Raw genomic sequence first — 23,521 nt, 5'->3', positions numbered from 1 at the left:
ACTTCTTTCACATTCATTACTATTTACCTTTTGATTTAATGAGACATTTGATTGTTGAAAAAAAAAGAGGTAAAGCACAATATGATCTTATAATTATTTGAAAAAGTTATTGCAGCTTTAAAAAAAATGCTATTGTTTTTAAAAACCAAAAAAAAGAAAGAAAAATGTGTTCCGGGTTAACATTATGCTCTGAGAATTTTCTACACCCTTGCAACAAATTTAGAAAGTATGGTCCTCCCTATACTTAAGCCAAGAGAGTGGCCCAAAGTTTTGGCCTCATAATGTTCATCTCACATTTTGCTTATTTCATGCTATGTTAAGAAGTATTGTTACGAATTAATTCTTTTTGGCGTCGTCAATTCGTCGCCAATCAAATTATATTTTATTTTAGTTGTTCTCGATACACTCATGCCCGAAGGAGCCTTTCCTGAAACTCCTATTTCTCATATTTTGTTGTTTTGTTTTCAGTCTAATTATTATTTTTTCATTGTTACGTTTGTTAATAAATATAGAAGCACATATTGATTGTTTTCTTACTGACCAGGGCATCAAATGTTAGAGATTTACGTATATCCCGAAACTCGAAATATATTTTCTATCAAGTATCTAAATTATTGAAAATAATTTTGCACACTATTCATCTAAATTTTTTTTTTATAAGCTATTTCAAAGAAATTTATGTCTAGATAGCATAATAGCTTTTATCAACATGAAGGCAGGCAAACTGCAGTTGATTTTTTATTTTTTTTATTGATAGGTTCATATTTGGAATTATTAAAAGAGCTTCGAAACTATTGCCAAACTCAATTTTCTGATTTCCTTTTTTAACTGCATCATATTTTTTATAGTTTAATTTTTTGATTTGTAAACGAATATGATTTTTAGATTGTAACTCATAATTGATAATGTGTAGTTTGTATATGCTTTTAGTGAGACACATCTACCATATTTCTCTTAAAAGTTAATTTATCGAATATTAATAGAAGTCATCTCTAAATGTTTTATTTACCATTCATTTTTTTTTAATGTTTGTATCAAATGAATTTTTATACTAAAACTTTGCATTACAAATGTATATTAATAGTAAAATCCTAAATTAAATACTGATATAAAAAAAAGAAACCATTTTCAAATTGAAAATCGATATCGACCAGCTAAAACTTCACATTTCAAAACCAGTCTGCCAGAGCAATTTTTCAGCCCTTTCTAATTGTTCTGCTCTAACAAATAGAAATTAAGGGGATTGTGTTTTAATTTTATCTCTAAAATAGTGGCTGATTTTTTTTAATAGTATGACTTTTATAATAAGTACATTTAACAATGTTTTTTTTTTCTTATTTAAACTATCATTTGTTTTTGATTGCTTAATTTTAGGAAAAATATCTTAAAAATTGTTATGAAAGGCAAAATAAAAAGGCTTTTCAAAATTTGATGTTCATACTTATTCGATGTTCATGCAAAATTTGAGTATACTTTAACTTTGCATAGGTTTAGCATCATAAGGTCTTAATCTTTTCTAATTATTAATTGACTTACTTATTAAAATTACAAATGAAAATCTAAGTTTCCTTTTTTTTTTTCTTTTCAGGTTTATGAAATGTTAGGTTGTGTGTTAATCAGAGTGCTGTAAATAGGAGTTATTGTAGAAATATGTTATAACTTAATAAAAAGTATTTTTTAATTCGTTGTTTATCTATTTGATTATGTTCACCATGATTGTTTTCAGTATTACGAAACCTGTTGAGGGCATGCGAAATATGCTGCCTGCCAACTACAGTCGACTAACCATCTAAAAACTCTTATCATAAACAAAAAAAAAATTATGAACATTAGTAGGGATTGCAAATTAATATTGAAACAGGAGGTAACCCCCAAAATAGTAATAATAATAATATGAATAAAATCTAATGTAGAACTGAGATCTGGAAACACCTATGCTAGTTAGATAACCTGAGAAAATTTGAGAGTGTCTCTAACAATCTCCTTTCAACTTCTCTGTTCCCTTTAGCAGTCAAACAAGTTTTAATGTTTTCAGGTCTGCCTTTCACAGTAGTGATTCATTAAATTTTGATAGTTTTTGTTTTTTCTAACTACGAAACAAAATTTCTATCTTTCTGAGAAAGGCGGAAATGAAAGCATCAAAATCAGTTTGATTGCTCAAGGAAAATTGCAGGTGCTTTTTGGTTCTTCCTGTTCTTATATAGCTTATTATATAATAGATGTTTGCTGTTATCCGTCCCGCTATCTTCAGAAGTGATTTCATAAATTTCGTTTTTCCTTTCTGAAACATTTATTTATGATCTTTAATGTGAAAGTTTCATTTGGCAAGGATTTTAAAAGAGGGTCTTTATGTAACACTCGTAATAGTGTTGACGACCTTAGCAGTTTATTTTTTCCTGAAATATCTGTTTATTTTAAACTATCAAAATAACCTTGCCACAACCAACGGTACATTGTCTTTTATATTGAACACATTCTTTAAAATAGTTGGTTTGAAATAAATTAGCTGGAACTGACAAATTTTTATTGGTGAAAGTAATTTATATATTTAGTGCAATGACTAAATGCAATTACCTAAAGCTATGACCATACATTTTCTACAATTCATATAATGTCTAACGCTCATGCACGTAATACGAATAACAATTATGTAGGAAATGCAAAATATATATTGTAATTTTATTTTCATCAGAGCTATGTAAAAATTTCTGTTTTAGAAATGGTGCTATTTGTATCCGTATGAAATTTGTATCAACTATGGTAAAATGATTTTGAAAAATTATTCAGAAAAGAACCTGCCTAAAGTAACAGAAATAGTAAATGCAGTCAGCTAAAGTCAATATTCTCTTCCTTCAGACAAAGACAAACATAGATTTCTTGTAGCATCGTTTTGCTTTGTTCACGAGATTCTTTTTTTTTGATCTCATCTAATTTACTAAACAGCTGTTGTACAAAATCAAACAAAAATCTGAAGGTATCAGCTATGTTCGTGTCAGTAAATATTGTATTTTTCTACCGACATATTCTTCATTTACATTTTTAATTGTTTCTTTCCGGGTGGTTTATTTCATTCTTCAATTTAAGTTCCTCGAAACTGATTTTCAGGTTCATTTTGATTAACCGTTTATAGATTCGCGATTATCTATAAAAGATTTTCACTACAATATCTTGGCCCCAATTAAGTTTAAAATTTGCTGAGTATTAGGATCTACAAGGAATATATTGAAAAACCAAGATTGGAATGCATAATTCCCCTAGATATGTTTGAGGCAATCATATTAGACATGGTTTTCTTTGACTGACATGGTATCGGTCATCTGCTGTGCTGGATGCCAATATGGCTTACTCTCTTAAATAATTAAAGATGTAGTGTGCGCTTGGAGATGTTGATTACACTCAAGTGGAAAAATACTGGAGGTGGAGCTTACAGGAGCTGAATACTTGAAGGTAAACACCTGAAGAGTTAAAACCATTGAGTTCCTTCTTGCTTTGCTGATGAAGATACATTAAAGCAGAAGAGATCTTACGATCTTATCTATCTCCGTAAAAGGACCTTCAGTAGTAGTTCATTTACGTCGCACTAGAGCTGCACAATGGGCTATTGGCGACGGTCTAGGAAACATCCCTGAGGATGATCCGAAGACATGCCATCGCAATTTTGATCCTCTGCAGAGAGGATGGCACCCCTGCTTCGGTAGCACGCGAAGTCGAGCACTTCACGGTAGAACAGATTAACGAGGACCAATACCGCGCACCCTCGGTCCCTACGCAGACTGATCCAAGTGGTCACCCACCCGCACACTGACCGCAGCCAGTGATGCTTGACTTCGGTGATCTGCTGGGAACCGTGTCTTAATAATCAGTCCACTGCGGGACAAAAGGACTTTCAGAGTCCTTGCTAGTTTCAAAGCATTATCCAAAGAGGGCTTCTTCGGAGCTGTTTCAGTCGAAATTTACAGCCAAGTTCGATGGGTGTGTTTGACTCCGATTGGTCCTTCTCGCTGAAGTAGGCTTACTTCATTCCTCTGTGTAATTGGTGGCTCCCAGCAATGACTGATCGATACAAGTTCCGCAGCCGGCGTGCACTGACCACAGTGCTGTTGGGAAATATCTTCAGCAGTAGATGGATCATGGGTTAGAATCTTTTTGCCATCAGGCTAAACATAGAAAGTTTTCATGGTTTTTCTCTCCATGTAGGGCAGATGCTGGTTAATTCCATCACACAGTTTTTCACTGGGTAAATTTCTTCCCATACTTAATCCAGAAGCTCCCTTGTTTTCTGACTAGGGTTAAAAATTACAAGGCTATGGAGTTCAACATTGGTAGTCGTAAACTGAATAAAAAATTGTGCCAGATTTTCAAAGACAGATATGAAATAAGAAATAAAATGCATCCGTTACGTGAGGCATAACTGACTGTTTGAAATGAAAAAATTATTTTTTATTATTAAATACATAAATAAAGAACCCCAGTGGCTCAGAAGATAGAGAGTTCACTTCCCAATGAGGGGGTCTAGGTTCAAATTTCAGCAGTGGCTGACGTAAAATATCCTCAGTGGTTGACGGAACATGGGTTATAATTCCCTCGTCGACATTGGTTTTCCTCTTCCTGTAACACAAAAATGGATTAGTTCCATCAAAAAGTCCTCCATTAAAGCTAGTTTCTCCCCATGCATTATCCAGGAAGGTATTTCATTGTCTTCTGGATTGAGATCAAAGTTACAAGGCTATGGAATCGAATATTGATTGCTGTAAACTCAGAATTGGGTCAACTGTTCATCGCCGGTTATAATATGCATTTTATTTTATTTTACAGTCGTCGTTGAACAACCGACCCAATTTTTTCGGTTTTACGACAACTAATGTTCAACTCCGTAGCCTTGTAATTTTGAAACCGATCCAGAAGACAAGGGAATTTCTGGATCAAGTATTGGAAGAAATTTTCCTTCGTGGAAAACTTTTTGATGGAACTCACTCGTATTTTCGTTATATGGAGAGAAGAACTACGAAAACAGCCTACGGTTAGCCTGACTGCAAGGAACTCTTACCCATGACCCGTCTACAGCTGAGGATATTTAACGCCAGCACTGGATTCGAACCCGGGTCACCTCATTAGAAGGTGAACTCTCTCCTCATCCATCACGGCTCTTATAATATTTATTTATAAGGTTTTTCCTCTAGTATGAACAAAATAAGGTTTATTAATTTTCAGTGAGAAAATTTTTTTTAATACACGCCACCCATGCACAGTGTTTTTATTCACAATGTATGAATAAAGTTTTTTCCTAGTATGAAAAGTTGTTGAGCATTTGAAAAATTTTAAAATGTACCAAAACCTCTTTTGTCAATGAAAGTACATTCTTTTGAATTCCAAAAGCACAGTTAGATTTTAGAGAATACATTCAAGATAGTTTAGGATGAGTGATTACAATTGACTTGCCATTGTCTCAAGGGACTTTCTGTGCCGTGTGCCCGAAGCACGTGACAGAATTAAGTGTTCTTAAACGCTTCCATCATATGCCGATATCGATCACCACCCACAACAGTTAATTCAAAGCTTGGATGCATTTTTCAGTTTTGAATATTTTGAACAGAACTAAAGCCTTTTGCTTTGTTCTGCTTTCCTTTGTTACGATTGTATAGTATATCATAATATAAAATGTGGCAGAGTTAGAAAATAATAGGTTAATATTAAGGGGAGATATGGGGTCATTTATGTGCTTAGTATATTAGCCACAAATTCTCCATTTTTAAGCTATTATTATCGCTCTTATAACAAAGAAATATAATTTAAGGAAAAGGAATATTTTATTTAAGTTACAATATTGATAAAAAAAATATTTAAAAAGACGTAAAATATACTTTTTAAAATATTGACCCTTAACCGGGTTCGTACTCCAGTCCTTTGAGTCTTCTTACTTGCTGCTTTCAAGCACGTAACACTAATGGCCACGTCACACACTGCCCGTGATTTCAAACCCTAAATTTAAAGTGACTAGTACATTTGCTCGCTATTTTCACAACCAGTACCGCACAAAAAAAAGAAATAATAACGGTAATAAAAGAAATATATTTTAAAAAATGAAATAATTGCCATGATTTTAACAGCATGAGATCAGAAGCATAAATGGCGAAAACATAAATCCTTTTACCTTTTTTTCCAACAAAATCCAACTTTCACGTAGGCATACATATCAAATAAATAATCAGGTTTAAGAATTTTGTTGTAGTGATCGTTCGGTCAAAATTATCTCCCCGAAATATTTTACGGAAACCTAGTTTAGCGAGATTTCAAAAACCTGCCTGATGAGATTTAAAATTCTTCGCGCTTCTGACTTTTCATTTCGTATATTGTTTTTCGATGCATAAGTTAGATTTCAGGATCCCTTCTTTTGACTGCAAATTGATATAATAAAATTTGCTAGTATAAAATTAAAAATATAAGATGAAACACAAAAGAACTCAAATTAAAACGAAGGGGATGAATTTTTAGACTAACACAATTTTTTGGCCAACAATACTAAGTCTTTTATGCAAGCGCAGGAAATATGCGACTTTTGACCATCTAAAGAATTTTTTAATCAATGGAGTCCTTCTATTGGCAATAACATTGAAGTAACAATTTTCAAATTGAGACTAAATATACGAGTTTTTTTAATATATATATACATACATATATATATATATATATATATATATGGGTCATTCTCACAAAAACAGTCATTTTCATGTCCCCAGTATATTTTATGTTTGTTTTACAGCTTACGAAAAAAAAAAATTCAGGGAAAGTGTCCTTCAGAATGCAAGCTAACAAAAGAATAAAAATAAAATTATCAATTTTTATTTTTTATTTATTTTAGGTAATTAAAATATACCAATATGTCATTCCCTCACTTGTCCCCACTGCTGATTTAAAAAAAGAAAAAAATTGTTTCTGAAATAAAATTTTTTTTTTTACAAATTCGTGTTTTTTATTTCAGAATACTGAAATATAGAATTCAGAAAATCAATTTTAAATTTAATTTCTGATAAAAATATTAACACAGCACTATTTTAAACTTTGTCCCCAGTGTTTCGCGTCATTCCCTCACAACAATGTTCTTATCACCTGCAATCTTCTTAGAATAAAAATATTTTAATAAAAACTTCAGAAGTTAACAACTGGCATCATAGAACAAAATTGCAGTATGTTTCCATCTTCAACTTAAAGAAGCTTTGCTGTGGAATAAATTTGAATGAATCAAACCAGGTAAAATTTTTTACATTTGTCATTCCCTCATGTCATTTTTTAGAGTAAAATAAAATACAACTTCATCGAGAAAGTGGATAATTATATGTTGCTTTCTTGTATGAATATAATTGTATGTGATTGACTTCAGAAATTAATTAGGCCTAACTGTTATTTTTAAATTTTATTGAATTCGTCATTCCCTCACTAGTGTATAAAGTGAGGGAATGACGCTGAAGTGAGGGAATGATTCAAGATGAGTATATTATTAAATTTTTTTTTGTTCAATCGTGCCAGCCAATTTTATTTCCCAAACCTGTAAAAACTATTAAATATATAAGACTAAATTATAATAAATATTAGATATACTTAGTATGTTATCATTTTCAAACTTTAGGTAGATGTAACTTAGATAAAAACATGTATTAAAATAAAATATCATTCCCTCACTATTAGTGTCATTCCCTCACTTTTTAAATAGTGAAAATAATTAATTTACTTATTAATTAATTTGAAAAATAAATTAAAAAATTAATGAATTAATTTATTAAATTAATTAATTTATTGATTAAATTAATTAATTAATTATTATAAATTAATTAATTATAAATTAATTATTTAAAATATTAATTAATTTAAATATTAAGTATAACTCATATATACTTTCTTTATAATGCCATTACATATTTCTATTAATATAAAAAGTTTCAGAGCTTTTTATTCACTTTACCTTTTTGGGATTTTATGAACTGAAAAATGCCAGTTTTCGTGAGAATGACCCATATATATACACCGATTAGCCATTACAGTATGACCACCCTGCTAATAACATGTAGGACCACCTTTAGCCCGCAAAATTGCTAGCACCCGCCGTGGCATTGATACCACAAGGTGCTGATAGATAGTCTGAGGTATCTGATACCAAGCGCTCACCAAATGGTCCTGCAATTCCCTCACATTGCGAGGGGGTAGTGTGGCTGCACGAATTTGGTTTTAAAAGTAGGACCACAAATGCTGCATTGGATTATGGTCAGATGAATTTGGGGGCCAAGACATGACTTGAAAGTCACTGGAATGTTCTTCGACGATTCGACTCTGATGACATGGTGCATTATCCCTGTTGGTAAGTACCATCCCCCGCAGGAAAAACTGTTGCCATGCATAGGTGAACCTGGTTTGCAACTATGTTCAAGTAGCTTACAGACGTCAGGGATTGTTCTATGAGGATTATGGTTCCTAATGTGCCCCATGAAAACATTGTTCCTGGGCGAGTCCATTGTTATAGATGGAGGGTGGTCATAATGTAATTGCTCTTCGGTGTATATGTATATATATATAAATAAATTACATTCCGCAACATCCGGTAGTGGGATAGGTGGTGTCATGGAGGTTAAAGCACCACATTTTCCTGATCAACGGCACGATTCTGGCAATATGGCCAGTATTACACGCATGCCGCCTTTATTTTTCTGACAAGTTGATACCCATCGACCTGAAACTGTGTGGGTTTCAAACCATGACTGGAGATTCTCAGTTCTTCATAATGAATATTCAGGGCTTTAAACACTGAGCTATAGCGGCTTTATGTTTGGAATAAATGAACTGTTTTAGTTTAATTCCCAAAACTAATAACTTTTTTCCAAGTATTAATTAATTTCCCTTATAGATATAATGAAATTTGTAAAAAGTAGAGTTGGCATGTGATGTTACTCGATTGAAAAAATCATTTAATAAGAAAGTAATAAAACAAATAAATAAATAAATAAAATAACTAAACAAATAAGAAATAATAGTCGATATGCTTCAAGTACATCAAAAATAAGGGCCTTTTTCAAAACTTGACGTGAACGTGAAGAAACAAAAATGATTTAAAATAGAAACGTAAAGTTGCTAGCGAAATAATGGGAAAAAAAAGAAGAAACAAAACACGAAAAGCTACAGATGCTGAGACAGAAAGAAAAGAAAAACATTGCACGAATAATCCCTGTGGCCAAGAGGCAAATTATGGTTAAATGCATTTCCATGCGTTATGGAGAGGTGGGGCGGACTAACTAATGTCGTTAGCTAGGGATTTAGCATTCAAATGAATAAAACAAAATTCCAAGGCATCAAGATGAGCTGAAGTAACTGGGGTGGAAATAATTTTACCATTGTCAAAATTTAATTTATGCCAAAGATATTGTGGCGTAACTACCACTACGAAAATTAAACATCAAATCTCTGGTATATAACACACGCTAACTTGATTCAATCACGAGTTATCTTTTGATAGATGAAGGTTGGAATGGTCGATAACTCCGCCCCCATATTGGTGACCTCCGGACGTGATTGGAACACGCAGTAACGCCCACTTCGCAAAAATCTGGACTCACTTCAATCTGGTAACGCTTACTTCGATAGATAGTCCACATTGCACAGTTGGCTTGGTACTTGTGACTGCAGCATTATCCACCACCTCACGCTGTTGCTACTCAGTCTCGTTTCGAACAAACACAACGATTGCCTGCATACACTCGACTGTTAATGGCAACACAGGAGCGACTACGACTGTGAAGTTAATACACCTCTCACATTCAGCACTCAAAACCCCGGTGACCTTAAAACCTGCTCTTCCGGTCTTTCACAAGTAAAGCAACTACTGGTATCTGTTCATCGAATTCTACCCCTGATAAAATTCTGGTGGGGGGGGGTATTGTGGCTTAACTACCACTACGAAAATTAAACATCAATTCACTGGTATATAAGACATGCTAACTTGATTCAATCACGAGGTACTTTTTGATAGATGGAGGTTGGCATGGTAGATAACTCCGCCACCACAATATAAACAATTTGAAAATTTTTCAAAATCTTGATAACAGACATATCTTTTGTGTTCCTTTAGTCTAAATTTTAAAATTCGTACCGGCAAGGAATGTGGTAAGTGTCCCAGTGATTATCGAAGCTAATAAGATCTTCAAGAGACTCAGATTTGATTTTGTTAACGGGTCTTAAAATTATTTTAAACACAAAACGGGGGTGGACATTATTAATTTTATAACAAAATATAAGAAAAATGGTTAAGTAACAAGATCTCTTTAAAGATTAAAGGAAGAGAACTGTTTGCGTCTAGTTAGTTTAGCAAGAGTTGTATCAAATATGGAGGGTTAAACCCACTGTTAGGAGCAAGCGAGCGGAGGAAATTAAGTTCGCAGCTTAAAGAAGTAGATGAGTCAGAGCAAAGGTTAAGTGCACGGCAAACAAAAGTATTAAAGGCAAACCTTTTCTAACAAATAAGAATTAACATGGGGGGACAAACAGATGGCAAATGTTTATGATAAGCTGTGGTGAAAAAATGATCAGGGCAATTTTTTACAAAAACATCTGTAAAAGGTAAATTAAAACTAATTTCCATGACTTAAGTAAATTGAATGTTGGGGTCAAAATTCAATTTACTTTATTATATATTTTTTTTGGGTGTTGGAGTTGACAACAGAAAGTAACTTGAAGATCAGAATCACTGCATACTAATATAAAGGTATGCTGAACAAAAATTTTCACCCCGAGAGTTTGAACAATTTTAAAACTTTTCGTTTAAAATAGTTCATGAAATTGTTATAAAATTCTCCAAATTGTAATTTTTTTCTTCAAATTATCATTTAATTCTTTTAATGTATGGTAATATTCATGAATAGAAAAATTAGCATAAAGCTATAGTAATATTATCAAAGCATTTTTTTTGTAGCACAAACTGAAATTCAGTGTGAATTTTCAGTTAATAAAGGAAAGCAAGCAGTATTGTTGGATTTGAAAAGATTCTAGTCATCTAACAATCAAATCCAAATATTTCTTTAAATAGCTTCAAAATAAAATGTAACAATGAAACATATCTCTGTCAGTGAGCTTAACAATATAGTTAGTCCATTTTTTTCAAATCCCGTTTAGACTTAGTTACGATTACCAACTTAAAAAAGTTCTCTGCAATCATGCCTAATATTTTCCGCTACATCTGGAGAAAAATGTAAGCATAATATTTTTCTAATTTTATAGACATTATGAAAGTTCAAAAACGACAAATGATAAAAATTATTGGCGTCTAATCATTTTTAATATTTAAAAACAATAATTCATTCTGAATAACTTACTTTAATGCCAACGCATTGTTCATAAATTCTTGTTAATCAAAATAAATATTTGTTTAGTCAATATGATGTACATCTTCTTTAAATTAAAAAAAACATTCGATGACTAACTTTAAAGCCGAAGAACTGTGCAACCAAAATTATGATTTAATATCCCATTTACAGATTAATAATTGACTTTGAAAGGAATTCTATTGAGTTTGAAGTGTTTTTATTATTATTTATACTGTCGACAATTAATTTATAATTATTCATGGGCATTCCTTTTTAGCTTGTTTTTTGGTTGTGATTATGGTTAAAATTAAATAATTTTTTTTTGTGTAAATTAATGTTTATTAGTTTGAATAAAAGAAGTCTTAAATTTGCTGTGCCTCAATCATGTTGTATCCAAAAATTCATTATAGAGCTATAGCATGGTGTTCCAGCAATAGCACTGCAGTCAATTTTTCTTATCGTTGAATTCCAAAAAAATTTAAAATTTCTTACACAGTTAGATCATTTTTCTAATAATGACCTTCAGTGTTACATTAGGTAATAATGAATCTTATAAGAGAAAAAGTGGCATCATATTATTCCCATTTATTAAATTAAAAATTTGATAAAGTGATGAAACTTCGTTAAAAAGAACAATCAAAGGAACTTTTAACTTAAGGAAGAACGTGTTTGTTTGAAGTGAAAATTTAACGACTGCAGAATTGTCAATTTTGGAGACTTCAACGGTACTTAATTCATCTGGAAATCCATGTAGTATCAAATTTGTTCTGTTTAGAGATTTCGCACAAATTAAATTTGAAAAGATCAAAATATTGTGCTTTTCTTAAAAATTTCAATCAGCGTATACGCGAACAAAAGTTTTGAGTTTTATGGATTTAAAAAAGAAAGGAATTTAAAATTAAGCTAAATTTGTGAATGCTTAACAGTTTTTTTCCATAATTACTTAAAATTTCAGAAGTACAAAACATTGCAATAGTTATTTTAATTTACATAATTACTAAAAAGTTTATTTTAAAAATCATTTCAGCACAAAAAGGAAAAAATCAAAAGAGATATTACCCCCAAATGAGACTAAAAAAGGAAAGGAAGAGATAAAATGTTATGAAAAAGATCTGAAAACTTCCCCTGAAAACCTCAATCTTCCACAGCTCGCCCCGCTGCAATTTGAATTGACTGATGGCAAAATTAGCCCAACAGGAAAGAAGAGCAAGATCATCACTGATGAAACCAAAGAAATGGAAATCGGTGGAAACGCGCTTAACATCTGCGATTGCTCACAACTCACCCCACTTCAAATAGAACAGAGTGAGGGAAGAGTTATTGTTAATGTAATGAATAAAGACAACAAGATCGTCTCTGATAAATGCACAGAAAATGAACCTGAGGAAAATGCACTCAACATCTGCAATACTCCTCATCTTGCAATGCAAAGAATTGAATTCAGCGGAGGAAGAGATAATAAAATAGGAAATGAGAACAAAATCAACTGTGACAAATCAAAAGAAATGGAAATTGGTGAAAATGCACCTAACATCTGTAATTCTTCACAGCTCGCCCAACTCCGAATAGAACTGAGTGAGGGAAGAGTTTATTACTACAACAATAAAATGAATATAGAGAAAAAGACCATCTCTGATAAGACCACAGAACTTGATCCTAGAGGAAATGCACTCAATATCTGCAATACTCCTCATCTTGCCCCGCAAGGAATTGAATTCAGCGGAGGAAAAGATAAAACAATAGGGAACGAGAATAAAATCATTATTGACGAATCAAAAGAAGTGGAAATTGATGAAAATGCACATATCTGCAATTCGTCCCAGCTCGCCCAACTCCGAATAGAACTGAGTGAGGGAAGAGTTTACTACTTTAATCGAATGAACACAGAGAACAACTCTAATAAAACCAAAGGACTTGATCATGGAGAAAATGTACTGAACATCAGCAATGCTCCTCATCTTAAACATCAAAGAATAGACTCAAGTGGTGGAAGAGATAACACAATGAGAAAGAAGAACAAAAGCAATATTGGTGAACATGCGACTAACATCTGTAATTTTTCACCTCTCGCCCCACTCCGAATAGAAAGGAATAAAAGAAGACCTTACTATATCAGTCTAATGACTGGATGGAACATCACCAACTTTGATGGACTCAGAGAAATTGAGCCAGAAGAGAATGTACTCGGCATTTGCAATATTCCTCATCCTGCTCCACAACAACTGAGTTCGGAAAAAGCAAATGTCAACCAAACTAATATAGAGAATGATATCGACTCGAGCGAATTGAAACATGAAAATACATCTGACATCCGCCATGTTTCACAACTCACCCCGCTGCCTTTAAACCTGAGCGAGGGAAGAGTTTCTGATAGCCGAGATGACTATAATATTGATACATGGAAGGACGTTGAAGACAACGATTACTCATGTATCCAGAGTTTCTTGTTTGACATCACTAGAACAGCCGAACAGATAGCTGAATACAATAAAAGAAATTACATCGAAATTGATCCCAACGATCCTTTCATATTGGAACAATTAAGTGTGAAGGAAGACGAATCGAGTGATGAAGAATCCACTCCACCTAAAAAGACATTTATTAAGAGAAAATGGCGATTCTTAAAAAAAGGTCTGCGACCAAAAAAATCAAAGAATACAAAAGATTCAGTGCAAAAACGGGAGTTCTAAATTTTTTTAAGTGTTTCTTTCTGCAATTTCAGTTTGTTTTGGTTAAATGTACATGCAAAATTTTTAAGCTGATATTCATATATTTTTGCGCAGGAGTAATTTCAGAACAAAACCAGCAAAGAAATACAAGTTGCATCCAAACACAATAGAAATAAATTCAATACTGGAAGTTTTAAACTGAAGAAACAATATGAATTAAAAAGTAAAGGACAATTTCAGCGAATATTTCTGGCAGAAGATATTAAACCAATTTCTATTAAACAGCAACCTTGAACTGCAGCCTATTAAACAATAATATTGACCAGCAACCAACAAATCCAGGAAAGAAATACACTTTGCATCCAATCACAATAGAAATAAATTGAATACCGGAATTTTTAAATTGAAAAAAAAAAGAATATTAAATGAAAAGTAAAAAACAATTTCTGCGAATATTTCTGGGAGAAGAGATTAAACCAATATTCTATTGAACAGCAACCTTGAACTGCAGCTAACAGTAATATTGACCAGCAACCTCGAACTTGATATGTATCCTCAAACACCAACATCGAATGATAACCTCGAACTCGCGCTGTGATATGTTTTTACGAAAACATATTTATTAAAAAAAAAGATTTAAATCAGAATTGTACAATAATTGTACTTATTAGTATATTTTTAGAATTTTTTTAAATGTGGTAGGTAGAAATATACCATTGATGGTAGTTTCTCACCTGACCGTTAATCAAAAACAGTATACAATTTATCATTAGGTATTTTTTTTACCTATGAGAAAGAGAAAAGAAGAAAAAAGAAGATAAAAGAAGAAGAAAGGAAGATGCAAGAGGAAAAGAAGAGGAAAAGAAAAAAGAAGAGAAACAATAGCAAGAGAAATAAATTGAAAATAAAAAATTGTGGTTTTGGTGACATAGTCCCTCTGAAAACAAAATAGGAAAACAAAATATTAATGCAATAATCATAAAGAAATTAAAAGTGGAAAACTATTTTTTAAATATGCATCTGAAGAAGAAAATAGAAGAAAAGTGATGTTCTGAAAATAGCTATGTGCAAAATTAAAAGTTCTATAAAAACAATAAAATTAAAAACACATCCAAAAAAAAATTTTAAAAATCGAAAATTGTCGGCGTGTTGTCCCCATAGTCTCCAACAAAAAAAAATAAAAAATGATGAAAACAAAAGAAAAAGATAAATAACTGGAAAAAATGCTTCGCAATATGCCTGTCTATTGTAAAACTAAAAAAAGAAGACAATATTGCAATTTTAAAATTTAATATTCATGATTATAAAATGTTTTGGCCAATAAATATATCAAAATTCCCCTGTTTCATGCCTCATTTTGTTTTACTATTCTTTAATCCATTCACAGTAAAGAATTAAAATTGTGATATCAAAGTATAACAGTTAATATTTAATGATATGTAAACATCAATTGATTGAATGGTAATAAATGTCAACATGGTACATGCGCTCACAAATGGGCTCCCATTCTCAAGACTCACCTGATGTAAGTGAGAAAAACAAATAAATTTGAAACAAGTAACGTAAATTTGCCAAAGTAAAATGGAAAATAAATGTGAAAAACAAAGCTACAAGAATAGAAGTTGCCAGGAGTGAAACAGAAAGGAAAAATAAATAAAATTTTTGCCTCTCCCCTTATGTCATTACAACTTTGCTGTTCGGTCTAGTATTGTAGGTATATATTATACTTTGCTAAATCTTGTTTTAAAATACCTTGTGTTAAACTCTTTATTGTCAATAGCTACTTTTGAAAAAATGTCTTAGAAATGGATTGAAACTTTTTAAACTTTTAAGGTTTTCAAAATAAATAAATAAATTTATTAATTAATAAATAAAAATAAATGTTTTATGAGCTTGAGCTTTCTGAAAGGATTACTCTAAATGCTCATACATAACTTACTCCATTTTTAACAATTTCTTTTCAAATTTCAAAAAGATATTTTTGCCATTATTTAAAAAACTGCTCAAAAAATATTGTTCAATTTTGTGGAATATATTTACAGTTATAGTAAGAAAATGCGATTAAAAAAAGTTTCGCTATAAAAATGTCAAAAATCTCCTTGAATATTTAAGCTAGATTGGCGAAATATATGTAGCTATTGCATGCAGTAACCAAAGAGATCGTTATAATTTTCTAGTTTATTGCAATGCTTTCAAGCATCGGATGCTCAAATACTGTTTTTCATTTGTAATTTATTGCCAAATTTATTCTAACAAATGAAAGCTTTCCTCTTAATATGCATCGTTTGACCAAAATATCTCATAAGTTATAAGATAACTCTCTTATTATTTCATGTTAATTTAAAAAAACTTAAATTATTATCGTTTCCACTTTTGCAGGGTGGTATATGATTTTTCGTTTTGTAAATTTGATTTTAACATTAAAGGAATTTTCCACAACACTTTATGTAAGTGATTCATAAATTCAAAGGAAAAGCCAAGCTGTTATACTGGTGAGGAGTTTCTTTAGTTTTAAATATTCTACCACGCTATAAAATATTTTGCGAAAAAGAGTAGCACTTGACTATGCCATCTACTTTCTTAGATCACCTGTTGCCGGAACTACTTCCTTCCAAAAGTCAGCCGTTTTTTGATGGATATACATTCTCTTCTCATCGGTTTCAATCCACTTTAGGAAGCCATTTGAATATTGTGTATATTATCAATATTTCAGATTCTAAATCTCTTAGAATCACAAATTCGAAATTTAAATATACATTGGTGTTACGTGAAACAGCTATACGATTTTTAAATGTATCTAACTTGTAGCCAAAAAAATCCACTTATTTCATTCGCCGTGGTGCTTGAAAATTTGTAGATGGTATCTAAACTTTTAATGCATTTTGAACACTTTCTTTAATCCAAAAATGCTAATATTTTCGTAAAGAAACAATAAAAACTTGTAAATTTGGCTTCTAACATGGTTTGCCCTGGACTTTGATCTTTCGGTCTGTTTGTTGTGATTTCCCATGTCAATGAAAAATATTAAAATGCTTCAAAGCAAAAAAGCATTTGATAATGTTCATAGTTAAATTCTAGCAATAATCATGGTCTGATCTCGTATCGTGGTTAATAAGTGTACAAAGAACCAAAAAATGTAAATTAACATTAGTTTCTGGATAGTGGCAATGATTTCTTCTTTTCGTTCAATTAAATTAAAAATGCTCTAAACAACAATTTTTTTTCAACACTTTTACTTTTTGAAGAAAGTCAGAAGAGCGTCAGCTGGGAGATATATGGTAGTTGCCTTCGTCAGTACTTCTATGCTACGAGAAACGAAAGAAGATGTAGAATAGAAGGTTATTAATGGAGAATAGTTGATGGTCAGAAAAACTAAACTATTTTGTTCTTACTGCAACTTCGTCTACGTATGTACTAACTGTAACTTTGACTACTTATTTCATATGTAATTAACTTCGATTACTGCTTTTATTTTAATGTAGTTATCACTCAATTATTTTTACGAGACAAGCAATTGAGCAATTTTTATTAGAGGTAGTAAGAAAAATCAGAGTTTTATTAAGTCTGCTGTAAGTTTGGGTAAAAATATACTTGAGGGTGTCTCTTGGCGAAATTGGCGACTTATGTTTGGCGCCATTCCTGTTTGCGTGGAACACCGTGGTAACAGGAAAAGAGGCCAAAACATAATGATATTTTAACAAAACATCAGCTAAAACCTTATGAAATTGTAATGAACCCAATATATGAAAAATTAATAAACCCAATAAAATACATTTTGAATCGAATCAAAAATTAATGGAGTAAGCGCAGAAGGAAAAGGAAAAAAACAACTCCCACAAACAGGACATTTATATTTATTACTAATTAAGCCTGTCTTGCAAACACACATTTTATTTTATTGCTTTTTATTACTTTTTCTTGTTTTTATTGTTTGTTTGAATATCTTAATGAAACCTTCATTCATACACCAGTCAATCAGCGTTTTTTTTTGCCATTGTTATTTAAATCATACAGAAACTTAAGATTTATTTTATTTACTGTCGTCATTTTTAGGACCAGAAGCGAAAGTAACCTTTCCAGCTGGTATCTAACGTAGAACTAACGAACTTCTGAAATAACATTTACCTTTGAACATTTAAAAATAACGCTAAAATCTAAACCAATCAGAATCACGATTGGGTTTCAACATCGCCCATCTTGGCGATCAACCACTATCACAATTTGGCGAGAATCAAGGAGCACCCTCAAATATAATCTACCCTCAGTTTGCAACTGTTACCTATGACTGTTAGGTCAAGTTTTGCTTATCTAATACCAGCGCCAAACGACAATATGGAGAAAAGTCACGGTTTTGTGAAAATGAAAAGCATATAATTTTTTAATATTTAAAAGCTTATTCCATAACCTGGGCTCCTAAAAATTTGTCAAATCTGAGAAAAGGCATTGATTTTGATAATTTTCATCAAGGTGAAAAAAAAACCGCCAAATTGGCAATTTTTTAAAAAGTTTAACAACTTTTAAAATATTTAAGTTATTTGTCCGTTTTAAAGCCCAGATAATTCTTCCTGGCAAGGTTATATATATAGTTTAAAAATATAGAATTCTTTAAGTGTAAGGCACTTAAACTATGGCCTGTGTTACAATGTTAAGGACAAACCACTTTTAGATGTCTAAAGGATGTTTTTCCTAGTTTATTTCATCAAAACAGAGTGCAGTGTTTTTATGCATCATTAAAAGAAAACAATGTTGATGTTTATCATTTAAAATTTAGTGGTTTTGTCTTATTTTTGTTTATTTTTTTGGTGATTATGTCTATGACATGATTGAATAGTACTTCTCTATGTATCAAGTTGTGATCAAGTGTTTCATTTGAATATGGTAATTGGTATTTAACAATTTCTTCCAGAAATTTCTAAAGGTGTGCATTTTGTAAATATATTAGTTGGGCATTCATATCTAGCTATTTAGAAAAGCAAAAGCCGAAGAACGAAATAATAACAAAAGCCGAATGAAAGAAATATCTGTTCTGACTTTTAATAAATCGACTGAATTATAATCANGGATACTCTAAGTGCTCATAACTGACTCCATTTTTAACAATTTCTTTTTAGATTTTAAAAAGATATTTTCGCCATTATTCAAAAAACTGCCCAAAAAACATTGTTCAATTTTGCGGAATATATTTACAGTTATAGTAAGAAAATGCGATTAAAAAAAGTTTCGTTATAAAAATGTCAAAAATCTCCTTGAATATTTAAGCTAGTTTGGCGAAATGATATGCAGTCATTGCATGTAGTAACCAAAAAAATTGTTATAATTTTCTAGTTTATTGCAATCTTTTCAAACATTGTATGTTGAAATACACTTTTTCATTCGTAATCTATTGCCAAATTTTCTCTAACGCCTGAAAACTTTCCTCTTGATATGCATCGTTTGACCAAAATATCTCATAAGTTATAAGATAACTTTCTTAGTATTTCATGAGAAATTAAGAAAAAAGCTTAAATTATTATCATTTCCACTTTTGTAGGGTGGTATATGATTTTTCGTTTTCTAAATTTGATTTAAAACTTAAAGTAATTTTTCACAACACTTTATGTAAGTGATTCATAAATTCAAAGGAAAAGCCAAGCTGTTCTAGTGGTGAGGATTTTCTTCAATTTTAAATATTCTACCACACTATAAAATATTTTGCAAAAAAGAGTTGTACTTGACTATGCAATCTGTTTTCATAGCTCACCTATTGTCGGAACTACTTCCTTCCAAAAGTCAGTCGTTTTTTGATGGATATACTTTTTCTTCTCATCTGTTCCAATCCACTTTAGGAAGCCATTTGAATATTATGTATATCATCAATATTTCAGCTTCTAAATCTCTTCGAATCACAAATTCGAAATTTAAATATACATTGGTGTTACGTGAAACAACTATACGATTTTTAAATGTATCTAACCAGGAGCCAAAAAAATCCACTTATTTCATTCGCCGTGGCGCTTGAAAAGTTGTAGATGGTATCTAAACTTTTAATGTATTTTGAACACTTTTTTTAATCCAAAAAATGCTAATATTTTCGTAAAGAAACAATAAAAACTTATAAATTCGGTTTCTAACATGGTTTGCCCTGGGCTTTCACCTTTCGGTCTGTTTTTTGCGATTTCTCATGTTAATGAAAAATATTAAAATGCTTCAAAGCAAAAAAGCATTTTATAATGCTCATAATTAAATTCTAGCAATAATCATGGTCTGATATCGTATCGTGGTTAATAAATGTAGAAAGAACAAAAAAATGTAAATTAACTGCAGTTTCTAGATTGTGGCAATGATTTCTTCTTCTCATTCAAATTAAAAATGCTCTAAACAACAATTTTTTTCAACAATTTTTCTTTTTGAAGAAAGTCAGAAGAGCGTCAGCTGGGAGATATATGGTAGTTGCCTTTGCCAGTACTTTTTTGCTACGAGAAACGAAACAAGATGTAGCATAGAAGGTTATTAATGGAGAATAGTTGATGGTCAGAAAAACTAAACTATTTTGTTCTTACTGCAACTTTGTCTACGTATGTACTAACTGTAACTCTGACTACTTATTTCATATGTAATTAACTTCGATTACTGCTTTTATTTTAATGTAGTTATCACTCAACTATTTTTACGAGCAATTTTTATTAGAGGCAGTGAGAAAAATCAGAGCTTTATTAAGTCTGCTGTAAGTTTGGGTAAAAATATACTTGAGGGTGTCTCTTGGCGAAATTGGCGACTTATGTTTGGCGCCATTCCTGTTTGCGTGGAACACCGTGGTAACAGGAATTGAGGCCAAAACATAATGATATTTTAACAAAACATCAGCTAAAACCTTATGAACTTGTAATGAACCCAATATACGAAAAATTAATAAACCCAATAAAATACATTTTGAATCGAATCAATAATTAATGGAGTAAGCACAGAAGGAAAAGGAAAAAAACAACTCCCACAAACAGGACATTTATATTTATTACTAATTAAGCCTGTCTTGCAAACACACATTTTATTTTATTGCTTTTTATTACTTTTTCTTGTTTTTATTGTTTGTTTGAATATCTTAATGAAACCTTCATTCATACACCAGTCAATCAGCGTTTTTTTTTGCCATTGTTATTTAAATCATACAGAAACTTAAGATTTATTTTATTTACTGTCGTCATTTTTAGGACCAGAAGCGAAAGTAACCTTTCCAGCTGGTATCTAACGTAGAACTAACGAACTTCTGAAATTACATTTACCTTTGAACATTTAAAAATAACGCTAAAATCTAAACCAATCAGAATCACGATTGGGTTTCAACATCGCCCATCTTGGCGATCAACCACTATCACAATTTGGCGAGAATCAAGGAGCACCCTCAAATATAGTCTACCCTAAGTTTGCAACTGTTACTTATGACTGTTAGGTCAAATTTTGCTTATCTAATGCCAGCGCCAAACGACAATATGGAGAAAAGCCACGGTTTTGTGAAAATGAAAAGCATATAATTTTTTAATATTTAAAAGCTTATTCCATAACCTGGGCTCCTAAAAATTTGTCAAATCTGAGAAAAAGGCATTGATTTTGATAATTTTCATCAAGGTGAAAAAAAACGCCAAATTGGCAATTTTTTAAAAAGTTTAACAACTTTTAAAATATTTAAGTTATTTGTCCGTTTTAAAGCCCAGATAATTCTTCCTGGCAAGGTTATATATATAGTTTAAAAATATAGAATTCTTTAAGTGTAAGGCACTTAAACTATGGCAATTTTATTTTCCTTGGTGACAGTGCTTTGAAAAACAGTGTTAAGGACTAACCACTTTTAGATGTCTAAAAGATGTTTTTCCTAGTTTATTTCATCAAAACAGAGTGCAGTGTTTTTATGCATCATTAAAAGAAAACAATGTTGATGTTTATCATTTAAAATTTAGTGGTTTTGCCTTATTTTTGTTTATTTTTTTGGTGATTATGTCTATTACATGATTGAATAGTACTTCCCTATGTATCAAGTTGTGATCAAGTGTTTCATTTAAATATGGTAATTGGTATTTAACAATTTCTTCCAGAAATTTCTAAAGGTGTGCATTTTGTAAATATATTAGTTGGGCATTCATATCTAGCTATTTAGAAAAGCAAAAGCCGAAGAACGAAATAATAACAAAAGCCGAATGAAAGAAATATCTGTTCTGACTTTTAATAAATCGACTAAATTATAATCAATTTCAGCACGCTATGCTAAATAATCTTCANCAACCATTTTTACGAGAACGTTTTTTTACCCTAAGAACCACGAGGGAAATCCGTAATAAAACTGCTTTTTTACAGTAACAAAACAAGTTCTCCAATAAAAAAAAAATTATTTTTCTCAACAGAGTTTTACTGTATGGTACAATCGGTGTTCATGTCAGAATGTAAAAATTACCAATTAAATGGTTGATGAAAAATTAGTCAATTTTGTCGTAATTCTTCAAAGTATTAACTTGAAAATCTTTTTTTGTTTTTGTTAAAATTACTTTTCAATTTTGTAACTTTATCAAATGTATGGTAATAGGAATTATAATTTTGAAAACCAAAATATGCAATTAATCACTGCTGTAACGAACGGAAAAACTATGAACATGATTTAAATACCCCACATTTCGGTATTAATTTCTAGAATTCTTTTTCTTTTCTTTTTTTTTTCTTCGTCAGATCTGTCTTTTTCCAGAAAGCATGTTTTCCTTTATTGGCAGAACTTTTTTCTTATTCTGATAAGACATTTTTGTAATATTTTGAGATATTTGCTCGATGTAAGTTATTTTTTAAAAAAATAGGATTTAGTAGTTTATCTCGATGGATGAGTATTGCAGCTATTAAATAAAAAGATTACGAAATTATATACCTTTTCTTTAGAAAATGCTAAAATGATATTTAAAGAGACATAGACATTTTTTACCAAGCCTACTTTGAACACTATAATAATTGTATCACTAAATGCTTGTCAAATTTTATACATTTATTGATCTTAAAAATAACATGTCAAAAGATTCGAAATTTTATAAATTGTCTGCAGTTTTAAATATCTTTTTAGTATAGCGTGGAAGAAACGAACCATTACTAAGAAATCCTTTTTTTGTTTCATATTAAATATAAATTTAAATTTCATAAGTTATGAATTAGAATTTAATATTGTCAGAAAAATTCAATAATTGGGAAGAGATTTATTAAAGTTTTGTTGAATAATTTTCAAAAGCTATATTGATATCAATATTCTTAGAAAGCATTGTTAAGAAATACAAAACAGCTGACTAAATCATGCTTAAATGGAAATATTAAAAACAATATTTTTTGCAAATTCTATTCTGTTCGAGAGAAAACATGCTTTATTGCACAAAGATTCATATGTGCCTTTATAAAGTGGTAAAAATGGGACTTTTAACCTTAAATGTATGCATCAGATACACAGTTTAGATCTATCGTACACTTTCGTTACAAGTTTGAATATATATAAGAGCCATATATGCTGTATCT

General features: G+C 31.0%; 1 protein-coding gene across 2 annotated transcripts in view; it reads left to right on the top strand.

Moving 5' to 3' along the window:
• The window catches only part of LOC122271340 (protein CEBPZOS), a 150,653-nt gene that overhangs the window by 6,018 nt on the left and 121,114 nt on the right, over positions 1–23,521 (top strand). The window contains exon 5 of one of the 2 annotated variants that reach the window (XM_071182500.1): positions 1,589–1,611. In XM_071182500.1, the coding sequence (XP_071038601.1) occupies positions 1,589–1,596 (8 nt within the window). In that variant the 3' untranslated portion in view covers positions 1,597–1,611. Of the gene's footprint in view, positions 1–1,588; positions 1,682–23,521 lie in introns of those variants that run through there. The other variant, XM_043052284.2, reaches the window with a different exon arrangement.

This window comes from Parasteatoda tepidariorum, chromosome 6 (assembly GCF_043381705.1).
Source record: "Parasteatoda tepidariorum isolate YZ-2023 chromosome 6, CAS_Ptep_4.0, whole genome shotgun sequence".
Taxonomy (NCBI): Eukaryota; Metazoa; Arthropoda; class Arachnida; order Araneae; family Theridiidae; genus Parasteatoda; species Parasteatoda tepidariorum.
The sequence above is the reverse complement of the archived record's forward strand: the minus strand, read 5'-3'. Positions and strand labels throughout refer to the sequence as shown.